Source organism: Apodemus sylvaticus, chromosome 10 (assembly GCF_947179515.1).
Source record: "Apodemus sylvaticus chromosome 10, mApoSyl1.1, whole genome shotgun sequence".
In the NCBI taxonomy this organism is placed as follows: Eukaryota; Metazoa; Chordata; class Mammalia; order Rodentia; family Muridae; genus Apodemus; species Apodemus sylvaticus.
In genome coordinates, this window is record NC_067481.1 from 2,737,806 (window position 1) to 2,759,419 (window position 21,614).

At 48.6% G+C, this 21,614-nt stretch overlaps 1 protein-coding gene across 1 annotated transcript in view; it reads right to left on the reverse strand.

Annotated features, from left to right (window-relative positions):
- The window catches only part of Rptor (regulatory associated protein of MTOR complex 1), a 291,246-nt gene that overhangs the window by 165,835 nt on the left and 103,797 nt on the right, over positions 1-21,614 (reverse strand). The window contains exon 4 of the mRNA XM_052197679.1: positions 10,567-10,725. Coding sequence (XP_052053639.1) covers positions 10,567-10,725 — 159 coding nt within the window. The remainder of the gene's footprint in view (positions 1-10,566; positions 10,726-21,614) is intronic.

Below are 21,614 nucleotides of genomic sequence, written 5' to 3' on the forward strand. Positions count from 1 at the left end.
CACGGGCGGAGGTGAACAGGAGCCAAACTGAGCAGAAAAGGACAGCACTACAGACGAGAGCAGGATGCTGGAACAAGTGGGAAGAGGTGGGGAAAGTGAGGGTCTGTTGAAGAAAGCAGGGTAGCCGCTGGGGCAGCATAATCACTTACACACACACACACAGACACACACACACAAACAGACACACACACAGACACACACACACAAACAGACACACACACAGACACACACACACACAGACATACACACACACACAGACACACATGCATGCACGCGTATGCAGAGCTACCCTAGATCCCTTCTCATGCAACCAGAAGAATGCAGCATTAACTGTTTTGCAAATGTTGAGTTTTTAGTGGCTCTAGAAACATTTTTTAAACTTTAAAATGTGGGTGAAGGTAACTATACCTTTCAGCACCAAGGAATTTCTTTATAAATTTTAAAGATAAGAAAAAGTCTGAAGTTTCCAGGCTTTCTCTAAAGACACAGAACTTTTGCTGATGGCCTTCAAGTAATATAAGCAAATGCAAGATGCTAGAAATTCTAAAAGGGTCAAGTTCACAGTGAAATGAAGGCTTTTGTTGTGGACTTTCCTGTACTCCCACAAAGTAACAATTTCAAAAAATTATGTTGGTGAAAATAATGCAATTATGAAAGTCACAAATTTTTCCAACAAATGCATATTTAAAAACCTCTACACTCTGTCTTTCAATAGAAGCAGCAGCTGTCTGTTCCATGCCAGAGAAAGAGGTGGCACCTATATACCTGATAATTACAATGTCATGTGCAAAACAAACCCATAAATTATGTGTGCTGTGTATGTGTGTGCCTGTGTTTATATGTGTAATCAGGAGAACTATCTGTAAGTTGCTTGTGGACTCATGGTTATTTAAACCATAAGAAAGGCGGAAGGAGGTGGAAGCAGAGATGCTGCTGATGCGGCGTTGGCAGCTTACAAGTACCACTTATTTCATGGTGCCAGCACTTCTGGGCCACACTCTCCTGCCGCCCACTGAGCATCCAGGGAGCAACTGTGGGAGGGAGCTCACTCTCCAAGGCACCCTCAGGGAGCAGGCGCACACACACAGGGAGCAGGCACGCACACACAGGGAGCAGGCACACACACACAGGGAGCAGGCACGCACACACAGGGAGCAGGCACACACACACAGGGAGCAGGCACGCACACACAGGGAGCAGGCGCACACACACAGGGAGCAGGAGCGCACATACAGGGAGCAGGAGCGCACACACAAGGAGCAGGCACGCACACACAGGGAGAAGGCATGCACACACAGGGAGCAGGCACACACACACAGGGAGCAGGCGTGCACACACAGGGAGCAGGCGTGCACACATAGGGAGCAGGCACGCACACACAGGGAGCAGGCGTGCACACATAGAAAGCAGGCAGAGCAGGCGTGCACACACAGGGAGCAGGCACGCACACACAGGGAGCAGGCACGCACACACAGGGAACAGGCACACACACAGGGAGCAGGCATACACACAGAGGGAGCAGGAGCGCACACACAGAGGGAGCAGGAGCGCACACACAGGGAGCAGGCACGCACACACAGGGAGCAGGCGCGCACACACAGGGAGCAGGCACGCACACACAGGGAGCAGGCACGCACACAGGGAGCAGGCATACACACACAGGGAGCAGGAGCGCACACACAGGGAGCAGGCACGCACACACAGGGAGCAGGCATGCACACACAGGGAGCAGGCACGCACACAGGGAGCAGGCATACACACACAGGGAGCAGAAGCGCACACACAAGGAGCAGGCACGCACACACAGGGAGCAGGCATACACACAGGGAGCAGGTGCACACACAGGGAGCAGGTACACACACAGGGAGCAGGCACACACACAGGGAGCAGGCGCATGCACACAGGGAGCAGGCACACACAGGAAGCAGGGAGCAGGTGTGTACACAGAGAGCAGGCGCTCACATACAGGGAGCAGGCACACACACACACAGGGAGCAGGCACACACACACACAGGGAGCAGGCACACACACACACAGGGAGCAGGCGCACACACACACGCACACAGGGAGCAGGCGCATACACACAGGGAGCAGGCACACACACACACACACGCACACAGGGAGCAGGCGCACACACACAGGGAGCAGGCGCACGCACACAGGGAGCAGGCGCACACACACAGGGAGCAGGCACGCACACACACACGCACACAGGGAGCAGGCACACGCACACAGGGAGCAGGCGCATGCACGCACACACACAGGGAGCAGGCGCACGCACACAGGGAGCAGGCACACACACACACACACACAGGGAGCAGGTGCACGCACACACACACACACAGGGAGCAGGCGCACGCACACAGGGAGCAGGCACACACACATGCACACAGGGAGCAGGCGCATGCACACACAGGGAGCAGGCACACGCACACACACACACACAGGGAACAGGCACACGCGCGCACACACATACAGCGAGCAGGCACACACACAGGGAGCAGGCACACACACATACATACACACAGGGAGCAGGCACACGCACACACACACAGGGAGCAGGTGCACGCACACAGAAAGCAGGCGTGAGCACACAGGGAGCAGGCACACACACACAGGGAGCAGGCACACACACACACACACACAGGGAGCAGGCGCACGCACACAGGGAGCAGGCGCGCACGCACACACACACACAGGGAGCAGGCGCGTGCACACAGGGAGCAGGCGCGTGCACACAGGGAGCAGGCACACACACACACACAGGGAGCAGGCGCGCGCACACAGGGAGCAGGCACACACACACAGGGAGCAGGCGCACACACACACACACATAGGGAGCAGCTGTGCGCACACAGGGAGCAGGCTTGTGACCAGTTCCTACAACTGAGACCAGTTCCCGGCTGTGTCCTGACATGCTTAGCAGGAACCAGCCTGAGAAGCAGCTTCTTGAGCAGTACAAGGGTCGCACACAGGTACTGAGAGTGATGGACATAGTCAACAGCAGCTTTTCCCGGGGACGTGCCCCTCTCCCTGTCAAAGGCCCACACTCCAGGCTGACAGGAAGTTCACCTCCCTGGGGTGCTGGGTGGGCCCTGCCTAACTCCCCCCACATTTTCCCTCCTGTTTCTCCTTTTCTGCTGCTATGACAGAATGTCACCAATTGGGTAACTATAAAGAAATGGTCGTTCTCTCTCACACTCTAGGGTGCGTGTATGCTGGCACCTGCTGAGGCTTCTTCCTGTAGTTCAGGCCTTCCTTTTTATAAAGCTCCGTGTACTCACAACAGGACTCACCTTTACATATGTCCCAAAGACCCACTGGTACCTCTGGGGACCTTGCTCTGGCTCCCAGACCTCATGCTTTCTTGCTTTCTTCAGGTCAGAGATCACATGGTGGGACCCGGCACCCCTTCTCCCACTTCTCACTTACCCAGGGCCAGCAGGGGACACCAGCCCCTTCTTCCTGTCGCTTCATCCTGGTCACACTCGAGGCCTCAGCTGCTCCATCCACCTTTCCTCAATCCATCACGCTGCCCTCCACTGACATCCCCAACACTCAAGCTCGCCTTGGTGGCAGTGTTCATTATAGCAGCATTTTCACCTTATGCTGGCTTTCCTTTCGCTGTCTTCTCAAATCTCAGGCAACAGAGAGAGGGGGATCCCAGAAGCCACCTGGCCCCACGCACCCCACATTGTTTTCTGTCCCTTCTAATTCTTAGTGCAGACACAGTCTCCCGTCTCCCCCAGTGGAAGGCCCCTCTTGTGGTGCTGACCCGGCTCCTGCAGGCGGGACCCTGGGAAGGAAGGGAGCTCCCTGCTGCTCCACTCTTAAAGGGCCTGTCATCTTTCCTGCATCACCCGACTGTCACAACACAATCAGCAGTTTCTCTTTAACTTGACTTATAACCAGCACCTAGCAGGAAATGATCTTTCCTTTTAGTGTGGTCTCCACGAGGCTTTATCTCCTCAAGAGCAGAGCAGTCAGACCCTGAGAGACATGTGAGAGAGACAGACATGTAGAGCAAGCAGGCCCAGCCTCTGAAGGCATGTCTGGCAGAGAAGGGCTTGTTTCACTCAGCGAGCCTTTTCCTGTGCTCTACAGAGTCCAGCAGGACAGAGCTATTTATGACCTTTGCCTATGCACCCAGCACAGAGCAGTGACTTTGTCTGCCGAGCTGGACCCACTTCGCCTAGAAGAGCAGGCTTCAGCTCAGCTCGCTCTCTTGACGCGCTGAGCATGCGTTTCACGGCTTTACGATTTAGTTTAGGGCAGTTTTATTTTTTTATTTGTTTACATCCAGATTGTACCTCTGCCAGAGATGCCTCCAGAGGCTGGACCTGCCTGCAATAATGTCACTGTGTTCTCAGACACTAGGCCCCTGGCATCTGTGAAGCCAGTCTCTGGTTCAAAACAGAAGAAGTCTCTTTTGTTTTGTCTTGTTTTCCTCCATTTCATTGTCCTGTTGATTGATTCTTTCATAGATTTTCTGTTTTCATGTGACTGTCCACTGGAGACAAACTAGTATTTGTCTAGGTCTCAGAATACAACGACACTGCTGCCAAAAAGAACCAGACAAACCCAGAGGACCACAGGAAGGTTACGGAGGGTTCAAGAGGAAAAGGAGCTGGCTTTGGGCACACTTAAGGATTAGAAAGTCCGTGACTGACAAAATGACACCTGGTAAGGTTAGGGTCAGCCACCCCCTCCATGTCCACTTCTACCTGCGGGCCAACAAAATGCCACTGTGACTGGGGTTGGAGTTAAGGTTTTAAGGCATGATCGTGCTATGTAGTCCAGCCTGGTCTCAAACTCACTCTTGTTTCAACTTCCAGAGCAGAGTTCACCATACCCAGCCCACTGGGGTTTACACTTGTTAGGTAAATGTTGCAGCACTGCTTAAGATATCAGGGTAGCCAATGACACTGCTCAGATCTTTTTCACTAAGACTTTTTTAAATAAGAAAAAATATGTTATACCAGGAGTTTTTGAAAAAGTTTAACTGTTAATTTTCAGCATTCATTTAACTTAGAGATTACTAAAAAGACAGAAGTTCAGACATCCAATGGGTGGGAGATTTTTATCCTCCTCCTCTGCCCATTCTGCTATACTTCCAAGCTGACAGGAGGTGTGGACACATGCAGGAAGCCTGTTTGTCATCAGAAGACGCCTTACTTCATCCCCAGGGGTTCTTCTCATGGTGCTGGTTAACACAAGCACTTGCTTTCTATGAAGAACCACCTTCACTTGGACCAGCCTTCAGTTACAGCTGTGTAAGGCAGCCTTCAACCTGCTTTCCTGATTCAGACACAAACTCACAAAGAAGCAAAGAACCTAAATCAAAACCTGGACACTCTAGAGAGTAATTGGTCTGAGCTTTTCAGTGATAAAAACAATGCCCACTATTCAAGATGACAAGCCACAAGTTGAAATATGTACAAAACACATACCTAACAAAGACAAAGGTCTAAGAGGTACACAGGATTATTAATGCTCAACAAGTAAAGAGACTTCTTCTGAAAGAGGGCAGGTGGGCCAGGATACGGCCCAGCACACACAGCCTGTGGTTCCACCACCTAGCAGGGTAAAACGGACCCGAGGAGACAAATTAGCAAGGTAGACAATGGACCAGAGCCAGGATATGAAGATATGCTCAACACTATCCTGTCACTGGTCAGACTACTAAGAGTTGTAAACTCACTGGCAACAAGACAACACAACACATTTTGCAGAGTGACTAAAGTCCAGAACGCTGACACTGCCAATGCAGGGAGCACTGGTGCAAAGGCAAACAACGCAGACAACTTGCCACAAAAGTCAGCGAGTCTTAGAAAGCTAATTACCCTCTGACCATGTGCACCTGAAGAATCCCAAGTCAGAGACAGAAAGAGTCACAAGTTCAAGGCCAGCTTGAGCTGCATGAAAACCTGTCTCAAAATGAATAACTCCTAAGCAGAAATGTGACCAGCGTTGTCCATAACTGAGTAGAGAATCAAGAGGCACTGAGCTACTTTCAGAGCTGAGGACACACGGAGAACTAGCTCTCTAGCCATGGAGAGAGCCTTCAACCCAACTGGCCAGGCAAGCAAGGGACTCTGAAAGGATATTTATAGATGACACCAACCACAGTGCATTCTGGAAAAGATAAAGCTAAAAAGAAAAGAAAGGAAGACCATGAGTGGAGAGGCAGAACTCAGTGAGTGAGCTCTGAATGACACACCGGGGAACAGCAAACAGGCCTGTAAGAGCTAGACTGCACAGCAACAACAGGGAGCAGTCGCAGAAAGCAGGACCGGCTAGAAAGAGCACAGCACAATGGCTCATCAATCCTGGTAACTCTAGATGAGAGCCAAACCCAGCAGCAGGCTCTAGACTGTTGACTGTCTGCATAGTCAATAAAGCATTCCACAAAAGAAGGCCTACTGATGTCTTTAAAGACTGATCGAAACCAGTCTAACTCACCAAAGGAAATCAGTAAGCTAAAACTTCACTTTAAAGCAGCCAGTCAAGGAGAACCTGGGAACCAGAATGCTAGCACACACTGAGGCTAGTCAGTCTAGAGAGTGGGCACAGGAGTGAGCCTTAGCAGATTCTGTGGGATGGCTGGAGGGATGTGTGAGTGTATAAACCAGCCTGTGGAATAGGAGGGTGACATCCCTGGCAATTTAACAATACTGTGCTTAGCTAGAAAATGCCCTTGCTCCCAGCATCATGGGGTCTCTGAAGTGAGTGTGCAGGGGACACACCATGGTCCATAGAGCATGAAACCAGGCTATGGTGGCGCACGCCTTTAATCCCAGCATTTGGGAGGCAGAGGCAGGCATATTTCTAAGATCGAGGCCAACCTGGTCTACAGAGTGAGTTCCAGGACAGCCAGGGCTACACAGAGAAACCCTGTCTGGGGGGGGGGGGGGGGGGGAAGAAGAGTCTAATCACAATTCTCTGACATAAAGCAGGAACAGTTCTTAATCTGATAACTGTTTCTATCCTTCCCTTCCTCACAGAAAGCCACCTGCAGACTTGATGGGGACAGAGCATTCCTCAAGAAGCCACAAGAGAGACAAGGTGGCCCAGCCACTGTTTCCTTCTCTTAAAGGCCAGCAGTTGAAAACATGAACAAGCTGGGCAGTGGTGGCTCATGCCTGTAATCCCAGCACTTGGGAGGCAGAGGAAGGCAGATTTCTGAGTTCGAGGCCATCCTGGTCTACAGAGTATGTTCCAGGAGAGACAGGGCTACATAGAGAAACCCTGTCTCAAAAAAAAAAAAAAAAAAAAAAAAAGAACACACACACACAAAAACAAAACCAGAACACAAAAACAATACATACAAGGCACAAGTGAGAAAGGAGGAAACAAAAATGCCCATTTGCAAATGAGAAGCAACTGTACACCCTGAGAAACTATTAGAATCCACAAGAGTCTGGAGAACAGCCCTCCCAAATACCCAAGTAAGGAAATTAAGAAACTTATACTCATATCAAGAAAGGGATCATATCCTGACAGGCATTTTAAATGGTCACAGTCTGAAAGATCATCTGTAGTGATCATCTAGGATCTGCATGAGCATCTGGAGTCACAGACATGACACACTCCAACAAGTCCTCCTTTTCATCTTAAGATCTACTTTTATTCTTATCTGTTTATTTGTGTATGTGTGTGTGTGTGTGTGTGTGTGTGTGAGAGAGAGAGAGAGAGAGAGAGAGAGAGAGAGAGAGAGAGAGAGACACAGACACAGACAGACAGACAGTATATGTGCCACAAGTATGCAGGTGCTGTGGAGTGGGCAATAGCTTCCTGACACTAATGTTGCTGGTGACTATGAACCACAATATAGACACTGGGAACTGGACCAGGTCCTCTGGAAACACAGCAAGTGCTCTAACTGCTGATCCATCCAGCCCTACAAGTCTTATGGAAACAGATGACTGGATTCAGTATTTTCTTATTAGACCAAGAGGTCAAGATTAACTGAAACATCAAATAAGAAGAACAAAGGGAGCCTGTGTCCCCTCAAACTACGAAACTGAAAACCAAGACCGCTGACTGGCACAGGACAGAGCTGACTCAGGTCACAGCTAGCATGGATGGGGAGGTAGCAGTGAGCTATGCATACAAACCCTAAATTCTGAACCCAAGATCTAGTTCCTGTCCAGCGTGCATTTTCATAGACAACGGTCTTTGTTGTATAAAACTTGCTCCCATTCTAAAGATGATTAGTTAATAAAAGGCCAGAGCCTGTGACTGGGCAGTAGAGAGAAGAAGGCGAGATTTGAGTGAGTGAGGCGTCTCAGGAGAGATGGAAGGGAAGGAAGAAGAAGACAGAAAGAAGAGGAAGCTACCATGAGGCCGGATGAATCAGGAGCATGTGACCAGGAAAAGTGGACCCTGAGGACAGGCTGATGGAGCAGAAGCAGCCTGGCTGGGACTCCAACAGCAGGAAGCAAGGAGCATGTGGTCTGGATGTAGGTGGGAACCTGCCCAGTCTAGGGTTACAGCTTGTAAATAACACAGTGGGCTTTAGTGTCCCTTACACACTACAGAAGCTATGAACACCAATGTGGGCTCCATCTCATGCTGCGTATGAAAAGGGGGTGGGTACATCACAGGCCTAACTATAGTTGGCTAAAGGACAATACTGAAAAAGGCTTAGGTCAGGTGCTGCTGACCCTGGAGAGAACAGTGAGTGTGACCTGCTCAGCATAAACACCCCTATCCACTACAGGATACTGCACACAGAATGGAAAACAAGTCATAAATTTAGAAAAGACAGTCACAGTTCACAGGATGATGAAGAGTTTCTGTCTAGAATATAAAGAATTCCATCAGGGTCAATAGGAGACAGCCCAAGAACAGCTGTGGCCAGCTGTCAATCAACAGGACTCAGATTCAACAGGTTCCAGTGTTGGAACACATGGACTTTTTCTAAGTACAGCCAATACAGTGAGGAAGGAGTTGTCCACAACAGGGACAGGATCCAGCCGCCCTGCACACCAGGACGGAGAAGGGGGTGCAGAACACAGCAAACCATTCTAGCTGTGAAGTGAGAGGATGCCCACCAGCACTGGCGTTACTCAGGATGAATGAATCTGCAGGAAACAAAAGCAGCAGAGAAGTCTGTGGAAGGAAGTCCCAGTCAACGGAGAAGAAACACTCGGAGCCTGCGTCTGCACTCAATCCGAATCCACCAAAATCCACAGCCAGTGTCTGCACCTGAGGGAGTCCTGATACACTAAGAGGAACCTGTACCCTCCCCCACAGGACGGTCACAGTACATCAACTTAAAACCACTGGAACTGGCATTATGGTTTGACTTTGAAATCTCTCAGAGGCTCAAGTGTTTCAATTGGTCCACAACTGATAGAGATGATTTAGGAAGCTGTACACATAGTAGGGACTATTTGAGTGACTTATGGTCACTGGGGTAGGGCTTAAGGGTTATAGCTCGGTGCCACTTCTGGTCCTAGCTTTCTGCTTCTAGGTGGCACTACATAACAAACAGCTGCTTCAACCACCATAAAGTCACCTGTTATCATGTCTCCCTGCCAAGAGGGAGGGAGATGGCTTGTTGCACAAGCAGGCAGAGCTACACTCAAGTCCCTAACACCCAGGTAAAAACGAGATGCAGTAGGGTATGTCTCTATCCCAGCACTGTGGGCAGAAACTGAGGATGGGAAGGTGTTGGCCAGGCGACCTAGCCTTAACAGAGAGCTCTGGATTCAGAAAAGTCCCTGGCTCAAAAACATAAGAGGGAAGGTGACTGAAGAAGACAGTACACACTGGCCTCTACATGTATGTACATAAGACCATTCAAGCACACACACATACACACACACTCACAAAAATGTATGCATGTGTGTATAGGTGTCTGTATGTGTAATGTGCAAGCTAAAATAAACCCTTTCTTCCTGAAATGATTCTGTCTGCAGATATATGATATGTGACAGCTGTGGTATGATATGGTATGATATGATATGAGACATGACAGATGTTGTGCCTGTCATGTACAGCTCCACAGCACATGTATTCCCTGTACAGTGTCTGAAAGGCACTCTCAGTCCGGGGCCCAAGGTGCTTTTCCTCTCACCATCTAATCTGACTCATGGCACCACTAGAGGCTGGAAGTGCTGCCCATCAGAAAGACGGAGGTGGCAACCAAATGGAGCTGGGCTCTTTGCAATACTCGGAATACTCTGATTTTCCATGACAAGGCTGGTTCTCTGACATTCAGGACAGAGAACCACTGTTGCTGCTCAGACTGGAAAGCCAGTGCCCATGAGATGCATCCATTATCTTATTAGCATCCTGTCTCTGAGACAGAATGTCCACACACGCAGCCTTAGAATGTTTTTGTCAACATGCCCTCCAAAAGAAATAACTCCTCTGCCTGTTCGTCCTCATCAGGCACCACGGCTGCTGGCTTGGAGCAATTCATGTGGCACTGTTCTTCAAAGGCTGAAAACATGAAACACCAAGGGTTCAGCAAAAGCCATAGGCAGGAGATTTCAGGTGATACCCAAGCTGACAGGCCTTCTGAGGAAGGAGAGCAGAAGCTGAGGGCAGGCCCACCTTGTTGAAGACCCAGACCTCTCCATTCACTGTAGGCCTGGGCACCCCGTGGCCATTGTAGTGGAAGAGGACACGTTCCTCCTTGGCATTCCGGCGTAGAGATGTGCAAAGCTTTTTGACTTCATCCACAGTGGGGTCAAGGCTCTGCTTATACCGAGCCTGTGGTGGAAAAAGAAAGGAGATATTTATCACAAACAGGGAAGGGACAAAGAGGATCCTCCTCGTCATGCACACCAATCTCCAGGGAACAGCTGTGGGCCTTGCACGAGTGGCCCAAAGCTAGAGGAGAATGTGGTCATGTGGCAAGGACAATTATAACACAGGACATGAATAAGGACAGCCTGTCACATGGTGGCAAGAGTCAGATTGAAGGGACTGCCCTGGAGACCTTTTTAGAACATGGAGCACAGAGAATTTGCTCGAATGAGGGCCTGCAGCATGCGCTGCAGCCAGCAACAGCAGAGCAATGAAGAAGAGAAGGCAGAATCTACCGTTCAGCATACTGCCCTTTTGTGCAGGACATTGCAACAACTCAAGATGGGGTCCTGAAATGAACAACAGGGCTTTTATACACACAAACAACAAACAGAGATGACAAAGAAAACCCCAACAACAAAACAAAACCGGTTAACCGGTGAGAGGCCACTCAGAAGAACTGTGTGGAACTTCGCTGTGGAAAGCGGCCAGTCTAGCAAGAGAACACAGAGACACGGGACCTCAACAGGCACAGAGCTTCAGCAGACATCAGCTCTCCCCAGCCAGCTCCACAGCCAGTTCAACCTCAATAAACATCTAGCAAGCTATATTATGAAATGAAACAAGATGTTTGGGAACCCACACAGAGGGGAAAAGGGGGAGCCGGCTGAGAAAGCACAGAAAAGGGAAACACCACAGTTACTGTGGGAAGCCAGCAGACACCCTAGATCCTGTAGGGAATCTAATTAGGATAATGCAAAACAAATACACCACAGGTAGAGCCACACACACACACACACACACACACACACACACACACACACACAAGGCTCCCAGGAGCAGAGCAGTCAGTTCAAATGTTCTGAAAGCTCATTTGTTAAAATTTGGGCTACCTGGAATAGAATGAGTGGGATGAGTTGGGGGACAGGGCAGAGATAAGTCTGGTAATGTCCCACCAACACTGAAGCCAATGACAGGGACGTGGGTCTCTGGCTCACTTCCATGTATTTTTGTGCCTTACTTCTAATGGCAAATTCACAGCATAGAATTTAAAGAGCAGAGCCTTTAAATTCTGGCCAGTGCAGAGGTGTGCTCTGTGGCAGAGGATCATCGTAGCACTGGGGCACAACAAATAATTCCAGGCACCAGGCCTATGCTCTCCAAAACTATGCAGATCCTACTAGAAAACCAGATGAAAATACCTTCAGCAAAGTAGCAGGATACAAAACTAACAGACAAGACTCAGTGGCCTTCCTGTATACCATGAACAAACACAGTGGGAAACAAATCAAGGAAAGAATCTCATTCACTACAGATTTTAAAAAAAAAAAACAAACAAACAACCTTGGACTCCATTTAACCAAGGAAATGAAACACTTGTACAATAAAAATTGTCAGACACTAAAGAAAGAAATTGAAGAATTTGCTAGAGAATAGAAAGATCTCTCATACTGATGAATTGGTGGGATTAATACTGTGAAAATGGCCATCCTGCCAAAAGTAATCTATGGATTTCAGTGCAATACCCATCAAAATTCCAAAGCTATTCTTCGCAGGAATTGAAAAGTCAATCTCAAAACTCTTGGTTACCTTCCAGAACTTACAGGTAAGGCCCAAGAGAAGATAAAACACATGGAGACCTCAGACTGGCTGCTCCTTTCCTTCTGTCAGGCAACCACAGTAGAAAGGCACTATGCACACTAATGAGCAAGAAACGTCATCAGCAGCTGCCTGCAGCTGGGAACCTGTGCTTGTTTTGTCAGCAACCTGCCTTACAGAACGTGCACAGTGGTATAATAGCAGCATCAATACTATGTTTGAGTGTTGTGTTTCTGATTGGATTTGAAATCCACTCTATAGCCAGGTGGTGGTGCTCACCTTTAATCCTAGCACTCAGGAGGCAAAGGCAGACAGATCTGAGTTCAAGGCCAGTCTGGTCTATAGAATGAGTTATGGTCCCAAACCCATGCACATACAAGTAACAGCGACTGGACTCAGTATTTGTGGGTGATGGGTGTGTATGTGTGTGTGTGTGTGTGTGTGTGTGTGCGCGCGCGCGCGCCTGTGTAGTGGGGATTAAAGTTGGGAGGGAAAAGTAGTGGGGGACATGGAAGGAACTGGAGGGAAGGAATGGTGGCTGGGAGATCTGATCAGAACACACTGTATGCATGCATGTATAAATATAATGATACAAGCTGTGCATTATAATTTATTCCTTGATCCTAGCACTCAAGATTTAGGTAACATAAGGAACTTCAAGTTTAAGGCCAGCCTGTGCTATACTACAAGACCCTGTTTCAAAATAAATATGAAAATATACAATCAAAGCCAAAACTGTGCCTTAATATTACTTGAGGAAGACACAGCAGGTGTCTAGAATATAAACAGACAAGAGAATCCAAATGTATCCAGCACCTTTGTGGACCAGGATGTGGCTATGAGCCAGGGTCAGCCAGGACCCACTGAGACTGTTCAGAGACTAGCGGACAAGATGTCAGAACAGAAAGCAGGGCCAAAGGTCACTTCTATACACATGAAGGCGTGACAGCAGAAAATGAAATACCCCACCACCACCACACACACAGATGCCCATTTTTGGCCTCTTCTATCTACATATGTGAGGATCACACATTAAGAAACTGACCACCTTCTGGGCTGTGGTTGTGGCACTGTGGAACACTGCTTATCCAGTTATCTGCTCCCTCCAAGGAACAAGCTGCAGCCGAGCCTTTAAAGACTGTGGAGGATGTGATTCACCCACCGTGAATTCCCGCTGCAGCCATAACGCGGAGTCTCTGGAGTAGTGTGTGGACTTGAACAGAGGCACAAAGAAAACAAAGGGCCAGGGCCATCTGCAGGCAGGCGGAGGGTGAGAATCATTACAGGAAAAGCACCTTTAAACTTTCCAGAGGAGACTCTGTCAGCACCTCTCTGACTTATACAGACTACTCCATTCAGACAGAGCCACAACGAGGCTAGAGTCCCCACTGCTGATGACTAAGTTGTTTTAATAGTGACGTAATTTAATAGTGACGTAATTGGCTGCTAAAAAGAGAAATAAGCAAACTGACAAATCTGGCGGCTAGTTCATGGTAGTTCACACCAGTACACGACAGCTTTAGAAAGGAAGCAGAGACTTAAAGGTCCTCCAGGTCCCTAAGTCCTCTGCACTGGTGAGCAAAGCACACTAAGGCCACACACGGGGCTTGTGGCAGGGCTCCTTGTAGGGCGGGGCGATCCAGGGTACATGCCTCAATATGGCAGGGGCAGGGTCCAGCGAAGGAAACTCCTCTCAGGACCAGAATGTATTTCTAAAACTCACTGAGATGGTACCTTAGAAAAGCTAATGCACAGTGCAAAGTCTGAAGCCCACACTCAACTACCTCATACCCACACAGAGGCTCCACTAAAACAAGGCTGAAGCCTCTATGGGAAGAGGAAGTGTCCACAGTATGAGGGCAAGGATGCTGACGGAGGCCTAGGCAGGTAGGCATCACTGCCTGAGAGACCTCCAGCCCATCTTTGTGTGTTTGGAATAGCCCACCTGGGGTCTGGCCCTCCCCTGAGTCTCCATGCAGGGGTAATGTCAGGGGAACTTTACACTGCTCACTATCCACTTGTGTACAGATGTCTAAATGAACTTCAGACTCTGAGGGGCCAACACTGCTTACAATTCTGTGTATGCCCTTCAGTACAGGGTGTGTCCTTGTCCTCTCTACATCTTGCTAATAGCAGCTAGCTTGTTGAGCGACACCTGATTGTTAGTGACATTAATTATAACAATTAGTAAAGAACAAATCAAAATGATGAAATGCCATCTGACATCACGGTGACACAAGTGAATGTCAGCACCACCCTGTAAAGCACTATGGGGATGGCAGCTGGGCACTGTGCACTGCAGGGTCCACTCAGGCCTTTATGGTGCCTGGCTGCAAGCCTGCACATTACAAGACTGGATAGGGGCTGGAGTACAGTGGCAGAGCCAGTGCTTGGCCTGCAGGGCCTCCAATCTCAGGAGAAGTTTCTCTGTGTCCCGAGTGGTGCTGCTCAGGACTCAGACTAAGGAACAGACTAAACACTGGGATCCTGCTCAACCCACAAAATGCAGCTGTGAAACAGCTGGGGCGGTACATGCCTGTAACTTAAATTTTTTCAATCCTTAATTTTAGTGAGGGTTCTTAAACACTTTAACCTCCCTTCTGGCCTACCACCCATCAGAGGTAGTGGAAAAGAAAGGAAACGGGAAGTGGACCTGTTTAGAGAGGTTTGTCAGCAGCAACAGCTCGATCCACTCGCTAACAGTCCACAGACACACCAGCGGTCCAGTTTAGGAGAGTTGAGACAGCAAACATGAATCAGCAGCTGTGGCATAACCTAGCAGAGGCATCCCGGCCTCAGCCTTGACACAATTCAGCAGGAGGGACCCAGAGGGACACCAGGAAAAGTTCTCAGCTGTGTCAGTCTCAGCAAACTGAAGATCAGTGAAGACACCAGACCAAAATGTATGGCACAGCTAGCTCTGTTAGCAAACCTAGCCCAGCCTCCATCACTGCCCAGTCCCTTTTTCTATCCCTTCAAACATCGCGTGTCCTCCACAGGTCTTGCTTCAGCACATGTGTCTGTCTCAGCAGACATCACTCTGCCAATCAGCCTGAGTCCAGAAGGAGACAAACTGCAGCATACCACCAGAATTTTTTTGGTGTGTTTCTTTCAATGGAGTCCCAACAAATGCAACTCAACTACACAATGTCAGACAGACCGATACATACATGTCATTTAATAAAGAATCCTTCATCATGTGTCCTTGCACACGCTCACTTTAACAGGAAATCCTCTCCCCTGTGTCTGCTTCAGGAAAACACTCCTTCATGAGTCTGTCTTAATCTTTCATCTGTGTCCATGTCAGGAAAACACTCCTTCACATGTTTGCAAAACACCATCCAATACAACTGACTTTCCAAAGAACCCTTAAGTTTCCACTTCATATGTCTGTAATCCTGGCAACCAACAGGCTCAGCAGGCTACCTAGGATGACCCTATCTCAAAGTGTGGAGTGGGGATGGAGATGGATTGGCAGTTAAGAGCACTGGTTTGATTGGACCTAGGTTTGATTCCCCAAGACCCACATGTTGGTTCAGAACTGTCCATACCTACAGTTCCAATGTCTTCACCTTACTCAAGAGTGCCTACCACTTATATATGGTGCAAAGGCATACATGCAAGAAAACACTCATACATATGAAACAAAAGAGACAAACCTAATAGTTTTAAGAGGATAGGAAGATATAAAGATGTAATATAATTCTGAGAAAATAAACTACTTTTGTTGTTGCTATTTGTTTTGTTTTGTTTTTTTGAGGCAGGGTCTCACTATGTAGATTAAGCTGGCCTCGAACTTGAGAACTCAACAGCTCTGCCTCTCCCTGCTGAGGGCTGGGACCAAAAGCATGCACCAGCACAGCAGTCTATTCTTATTTTATTTTTTTAATGTGTTTGAGTCCTCTGTTTGCATATGTGTCTGTGCACTCTAATACATATGGTGCCTACAGAGGCCAGAAGCAAGTGTCAGATCACCCAGTGCTGGAATTCCAGATGGTTTCAAGCTGCCATGTGGGTGCCCAGGACTGAACCTGGGTCCTCTGACAGAGTGGCCAGTGCTTCTCTATCTCCTGTGCCATCTCTCCACTCTCCACCTTTTTTTTAAAAAGATTTATTTATTTATTATATGTGAGTACAATGCAGCTGTCTTCAGACACCCCAGAAGAGGGCATCATCTCTCATTATGGATGGTTGTGAGCCACCATGTGGGTGCTAGGAATTGAACTCAGGACCTCTGGAAGAGCAGTCAGTGCTGTTAACCTCTGAGCCATCTCTCCAGCCCCACTCTCCATCTTTTAATGGTGCTGGCTACATGCCCTCCAAAATCACACCCAGACAAGAGAGAATACACTCTGAAATTTCAGAGGCAGTGTCATGTGACATGCTAGACATCCCCAAACTGCAGCCCTGGGAGACTGCCTCACCAATGCCAGCTAACCTTTCCTCACAGGTGTGGCTCACTTGCTACACAAACATGGAGCACTGGGCAAGGGACTAAAACCTGAAGGAGCTCAGAGTTTCCTCTGAGTCATGGTCATTCTTTTGGCCAGACTAAGCACCACACCACAGCACACCACAGCACACCACAGCACACCACAGCACACTGTAGCAGACCACAGCACACCACAGCACACTGTAGCAGACCACAGCACACCACAGCACACCACAGCACACCACAGCACACCACAGCACACTGTAGCAGACCCTTCTGGCCACCTGTAGTTAAAATAAATACCTCTCTGCCTACATAGGAGTGCATTCTAGTCTGTGTCACAGCTGAGTAGACAGGTATAAGAGGTATGGAACATTTCACTTCAAATCTACAGCCTGGAACAGAGCCAGAGGGACAAGGCCACCCAGATTCCATCAGAGGCTGCAAGCCTGGGGGTTGGACGGGAAGATACACTCGGAGTCAAGATGGACACTTCCTACTTCCACAAAGGCTCACAGGTGATAGAGATAAGCAGAGAATGTGGCTATGGAAAGGCAAGCCTCAAAACATGTCACCAAGAATGTTATGTCCCAAAGAAACAGCATGTACTGTTCTCATGGTCCTGGGCTCTTCTCTTGTCTCTCGTCTTTCCTCTCTCACCCTTCCATTCTCTCTCTCCTCTTATAGCTTGATTCAGTCTACTATTTTCTCCCCCTGCTCTGGACTCATCCAGATGTCTCTGGCAATATTCTCCCTCACATCTACAACAAAGCCCTTCTCCTCCTCAGCCACTGAAGCTTGCCTCCATCTTGGGCTTGGAGCCTGTCTCGTAGCAGAGACAATTTATATTCATTCCTGTTTATGATTGAACCTCAAGGACTGGGCTATGTTCCTGTAACCTTAACTACAAATGGTTCTGTACTGACCATTCCAGGAGTGACAATAATGCCTTTGTTTCAATAACCATCTTGCAACCCTACCTTTATTTCAAAGGTTTGTTATTGCTGCCTTGTTAGACTACGTCTTGTTACAACCACCTTGCAGTCCTGTCTTTCTTCCAGGAGGTCATCATGACTAACTTGTTACGCTTAGGGCCCTGTTCCTATAATCCCTCCTATTTTTGGCTACTACATCCATTGGAAATCCCCTGCCCCTGAGCTATAAAAACATTGTCTTCCTCACATCCAATGCTGACTTCTAAAACCCCACCTTGGCCATGTACACAAATAAAAGAGCTTGCTTTAATTAATTTGCCCATGATGGTGTATGTTGGTGGTTTGGAATTAACACCATACCCAGGAGCAGTTATGACATTCTCTTGACCACTCTAAGGTAATGGTTATGGAGGAGGTTTTATTGCATATGTGAGGGAGAGTAAGCCTGGAAGAGTCCCACGGAGCCAGGCCATAAAAGTGGGTGAGAGTGCAAGTGGATTCAAAGAGGAGCAGAGGCCCAAGACAAAAGACAGAGAGAAGACCCCAGAGAGCATCTGCCAAAATGGCAAGGTTGTACAGGGCAGAGACTGGGAAAGCACAGTGAGGCCTCTGAGATGGAGAGATGGGGTAGGCAGGCAGTACAGTTAGAAGACCTAGGAGGAGCCACAGTACTAAGTGAGCCTGGTGGCCAGAGCATACTTTGGTGTGCTAATAGGCACCACAGATAGCTATTTGTCCTAGGTTTCTTTGCGACCTGACAAAAAGGAGTCAAAAGGGGCTCAGAATTGGCTCTTTATTCTCTTTGTGAACATGCAAGGAAAGCAGAAAATGTTTCTATTTACTACCAAGAGAAACAACAAGGAAATCATAAAATAAATTCAAGTTGTCTTAGTGGTTTGCAAGCCCTGGAGGTGGCCAGGTCTCCACAGCAAAGCTACCTTCTTCAGTTAATGCAAAGTACAGCCAACAAAGACTCTGCGGTCCTTAGAGGCTAAACATTTAAGGTAGAATGTGGACAGAGAGAAATAACTCTGCCAGGAAGAAAGGTACCTGCACCAGAGGCTCATAGAGCGCTTCCCAGCCAGAGCCCTGAGATGATGAAGGAAAGGGAAGGGCAGTCTCCAGAGGAGGCAGACTGTGCTTAGCAGGTGACCAGTGGGGACTACAACTTCTCTGCAGCTGCCCCTCCAGCCCTGACATTACTGACTTAGCAGCCTTCTCCTCCCTCAGGATCTTATTGGGCAACATGAGAAAAGTCAATTAACCTTAGTGCATGTGCACACTCCCTATGAGTCAGTGCATGTGCACACTCCCTATGAGCCAGTGCAGCATGTGCACACTCGCTATGAGTCAGTGCATGTGCACACTCGCTATGAGTCAGTGCATGTGCACACTCCCTATGAGTCAGTGCATGTGCACACTCCCTATGAGTCAGTGCATGTGCACACTCCCTATGAGTCAGTGCATGTGCACACTCCCTATGAGTCAGTGCATGTGCACACTCCCTATGAGTCAGTGCATGTGCACACTCCCTATGAGTCAGTGCATGTGCACACTCCCTATGAGTCAGTGCATGTGCACACTCCCTATGAGTCAGTACATGTGCACACTCGCTATGAGCCAGTGCATGTGCACACTCCCTATGAGTCAGTGCATGTGCACACTCCCTATGAGTCAGTGCATGTGCACACTCGCTATGGGTCAGTGCATGTGCAGCACACTCCCTATTCATTTCCAAAAGGCCCAAATACCATCACTGTTCGTGACCCAGTTCTTGGAACACTCCTAAATAGTTTATGTTCTCAACTTCCTCAGTCTCACAATGGAGCAAGAGCAGGTCCACACCTCATGGTCACAGTTCCAATTCACATCTCCCATGAATGTCACCAGATTCTGACCCAGTACAGAGTCTGCTACAGAGGTGGATGTGTCTCTGCTCCTGCACAGTAACCTCACTCATTTAAATTAGCTTCAAAATCATGAACTGCAGCTGCAGGACTTCTGTTCTCAGAGCAGTGAGGATGGCAGGGCCAGCAGTTCAGCTACAACACTCGTCAGTGGCTATCCTGTGCCTCCTGGTGGTGGAGGCTGCAGAGGCCAGGGATCTCCATGAGTCTGAGGTCACCCAGGTCTACAGAGTGAGTTCCAAGACGGCTAAGACTACACAGAGAGACACTGCCTCAAACAATGGAAGGAATGAAAGAATGGGGTGGGAAGAGAATGGGGAGAAGAACAAGAGGTCACGTCAAGTAGAGATCACTCAGACCAAAGGCAGACCTTCCCCAGAGCCATGCCCACCTGTTCTGTGACTTCGAGGTTCACATGCACACCTGCCACCAGCTAGTCTCTGATGGAAATGCCCAGAGCTCCCTGCTCTCTACCTCCCACTATTTCTTTTCTGCTGCAATGGCTTCTTGGACTCTGTGCACCTCTGCGTAGCTATTGAGCTCCATTTGTAAAAGCTCCATTGAAAACTCATCTCCTGCCTCCAGACACTCTACTTCACAGGAGTGTGGTTCTCCCAAGGCACACCGAAAGCCACAGAGATGGAGTCATGCCAAGAACTTAATAAAATTAGGGAGTCATTATTTCTGACCTTGGCTCTAGCAAGGTCTTATCTTGTGTGATTGCAAAAAAAATTAAAAATAAAAAAGTAGATTCAACCTCATTTCTTACCTATCACACTGAGAGGACACATTAATGGACCAGCATGAAAGGCACTTCGGATATTAATAATGTGCCTCCTGGGGATTGACAGGAATTAATTAATATTTTTAAGGGCTTTGAAATGAGAAACACTAAATTAAATGTCACCACACCACATAAGGTTTTGTTTCAAAATGAGAAGCCTGGATAATGGCTGCGTGGAGGGAAAGACACAGCAGCAGGTGAAACATCCAGCAGTTTGGGGAATTTATGGGTGTTTTCACTGGGCATACAAAACAACACAACTCCCCAAACACCACAGATCATGCTAGGCAGTCTTCCTGAAAAGTCAAATCTCACGATGTAATAAAATAGAGGTCACAGGGCTTTTGGAGCCTGCAACAAAGGAAAGGAATTTAACAATGGGTGACTTGGTGCAAAGGAAGCCTGGTGCTCTGGACTCCGTTTCCTCCCCAGTGTGGTGACAGCAGCCAGCATCTGCTTGGTGACAGCAGCCAGCATCTGCCTGGGTGACAGCACACAGCTTCATATTCTAGTGAGGCCCTGGAAAAGCTCCTGAGAAGGGACTCTGCAGTCCCTGCCATGTTCTTCATTGGTGTGACTCGCACTCTCACAGGGACAGTGCAAGGACTAGGCCACCCTGGTAGTAAGAAAGTGGGGTTGCTGAGGCATGGGACCACGGTGTTGTTCCAATCATGCAGGCAGCTGTGCGAGCCCATCACAAACCTGGGACACAGTAATGTGCTTGAGGAGAGCCACAGCCATGATGTCTCTCCTTGACAAAACCCCAAGCTGGGCTTGGAAACCCTGAGAAGCAGTAGCAACATGCCTTCTACCTCGCTAGGACTTCGAGCACCGCTGTCCTGTTCCACTAGGACTGAGAGAATGGATCCTGTCTTGCCAGTTTTTGTTTGTTGGTTGGCTTTTGTTTTCTTAAATAACCAAACCTGCAGTGCAGTGGCACTAGCCTTTGTACTTGGAAGGTTGAAGCCAGGGGCTCAGAGCCTCCACAGTTCATCATTGAAACCCATTTCACTGAGTTGTTTTAAACAAATCAGTTTGGCTGAGCTGGAGGTTCCCTGCAGATGATGTACGGCCCTGACAGCTAACCTCTGATCCAAGCCATGGACTCAAAGTGAACATGGTAAGAAACACAGCCTACACCTGTCCCAAAGCACCCAGTTCACCCCTAGTCAGTCAAGCCACTACCCCATCCATGG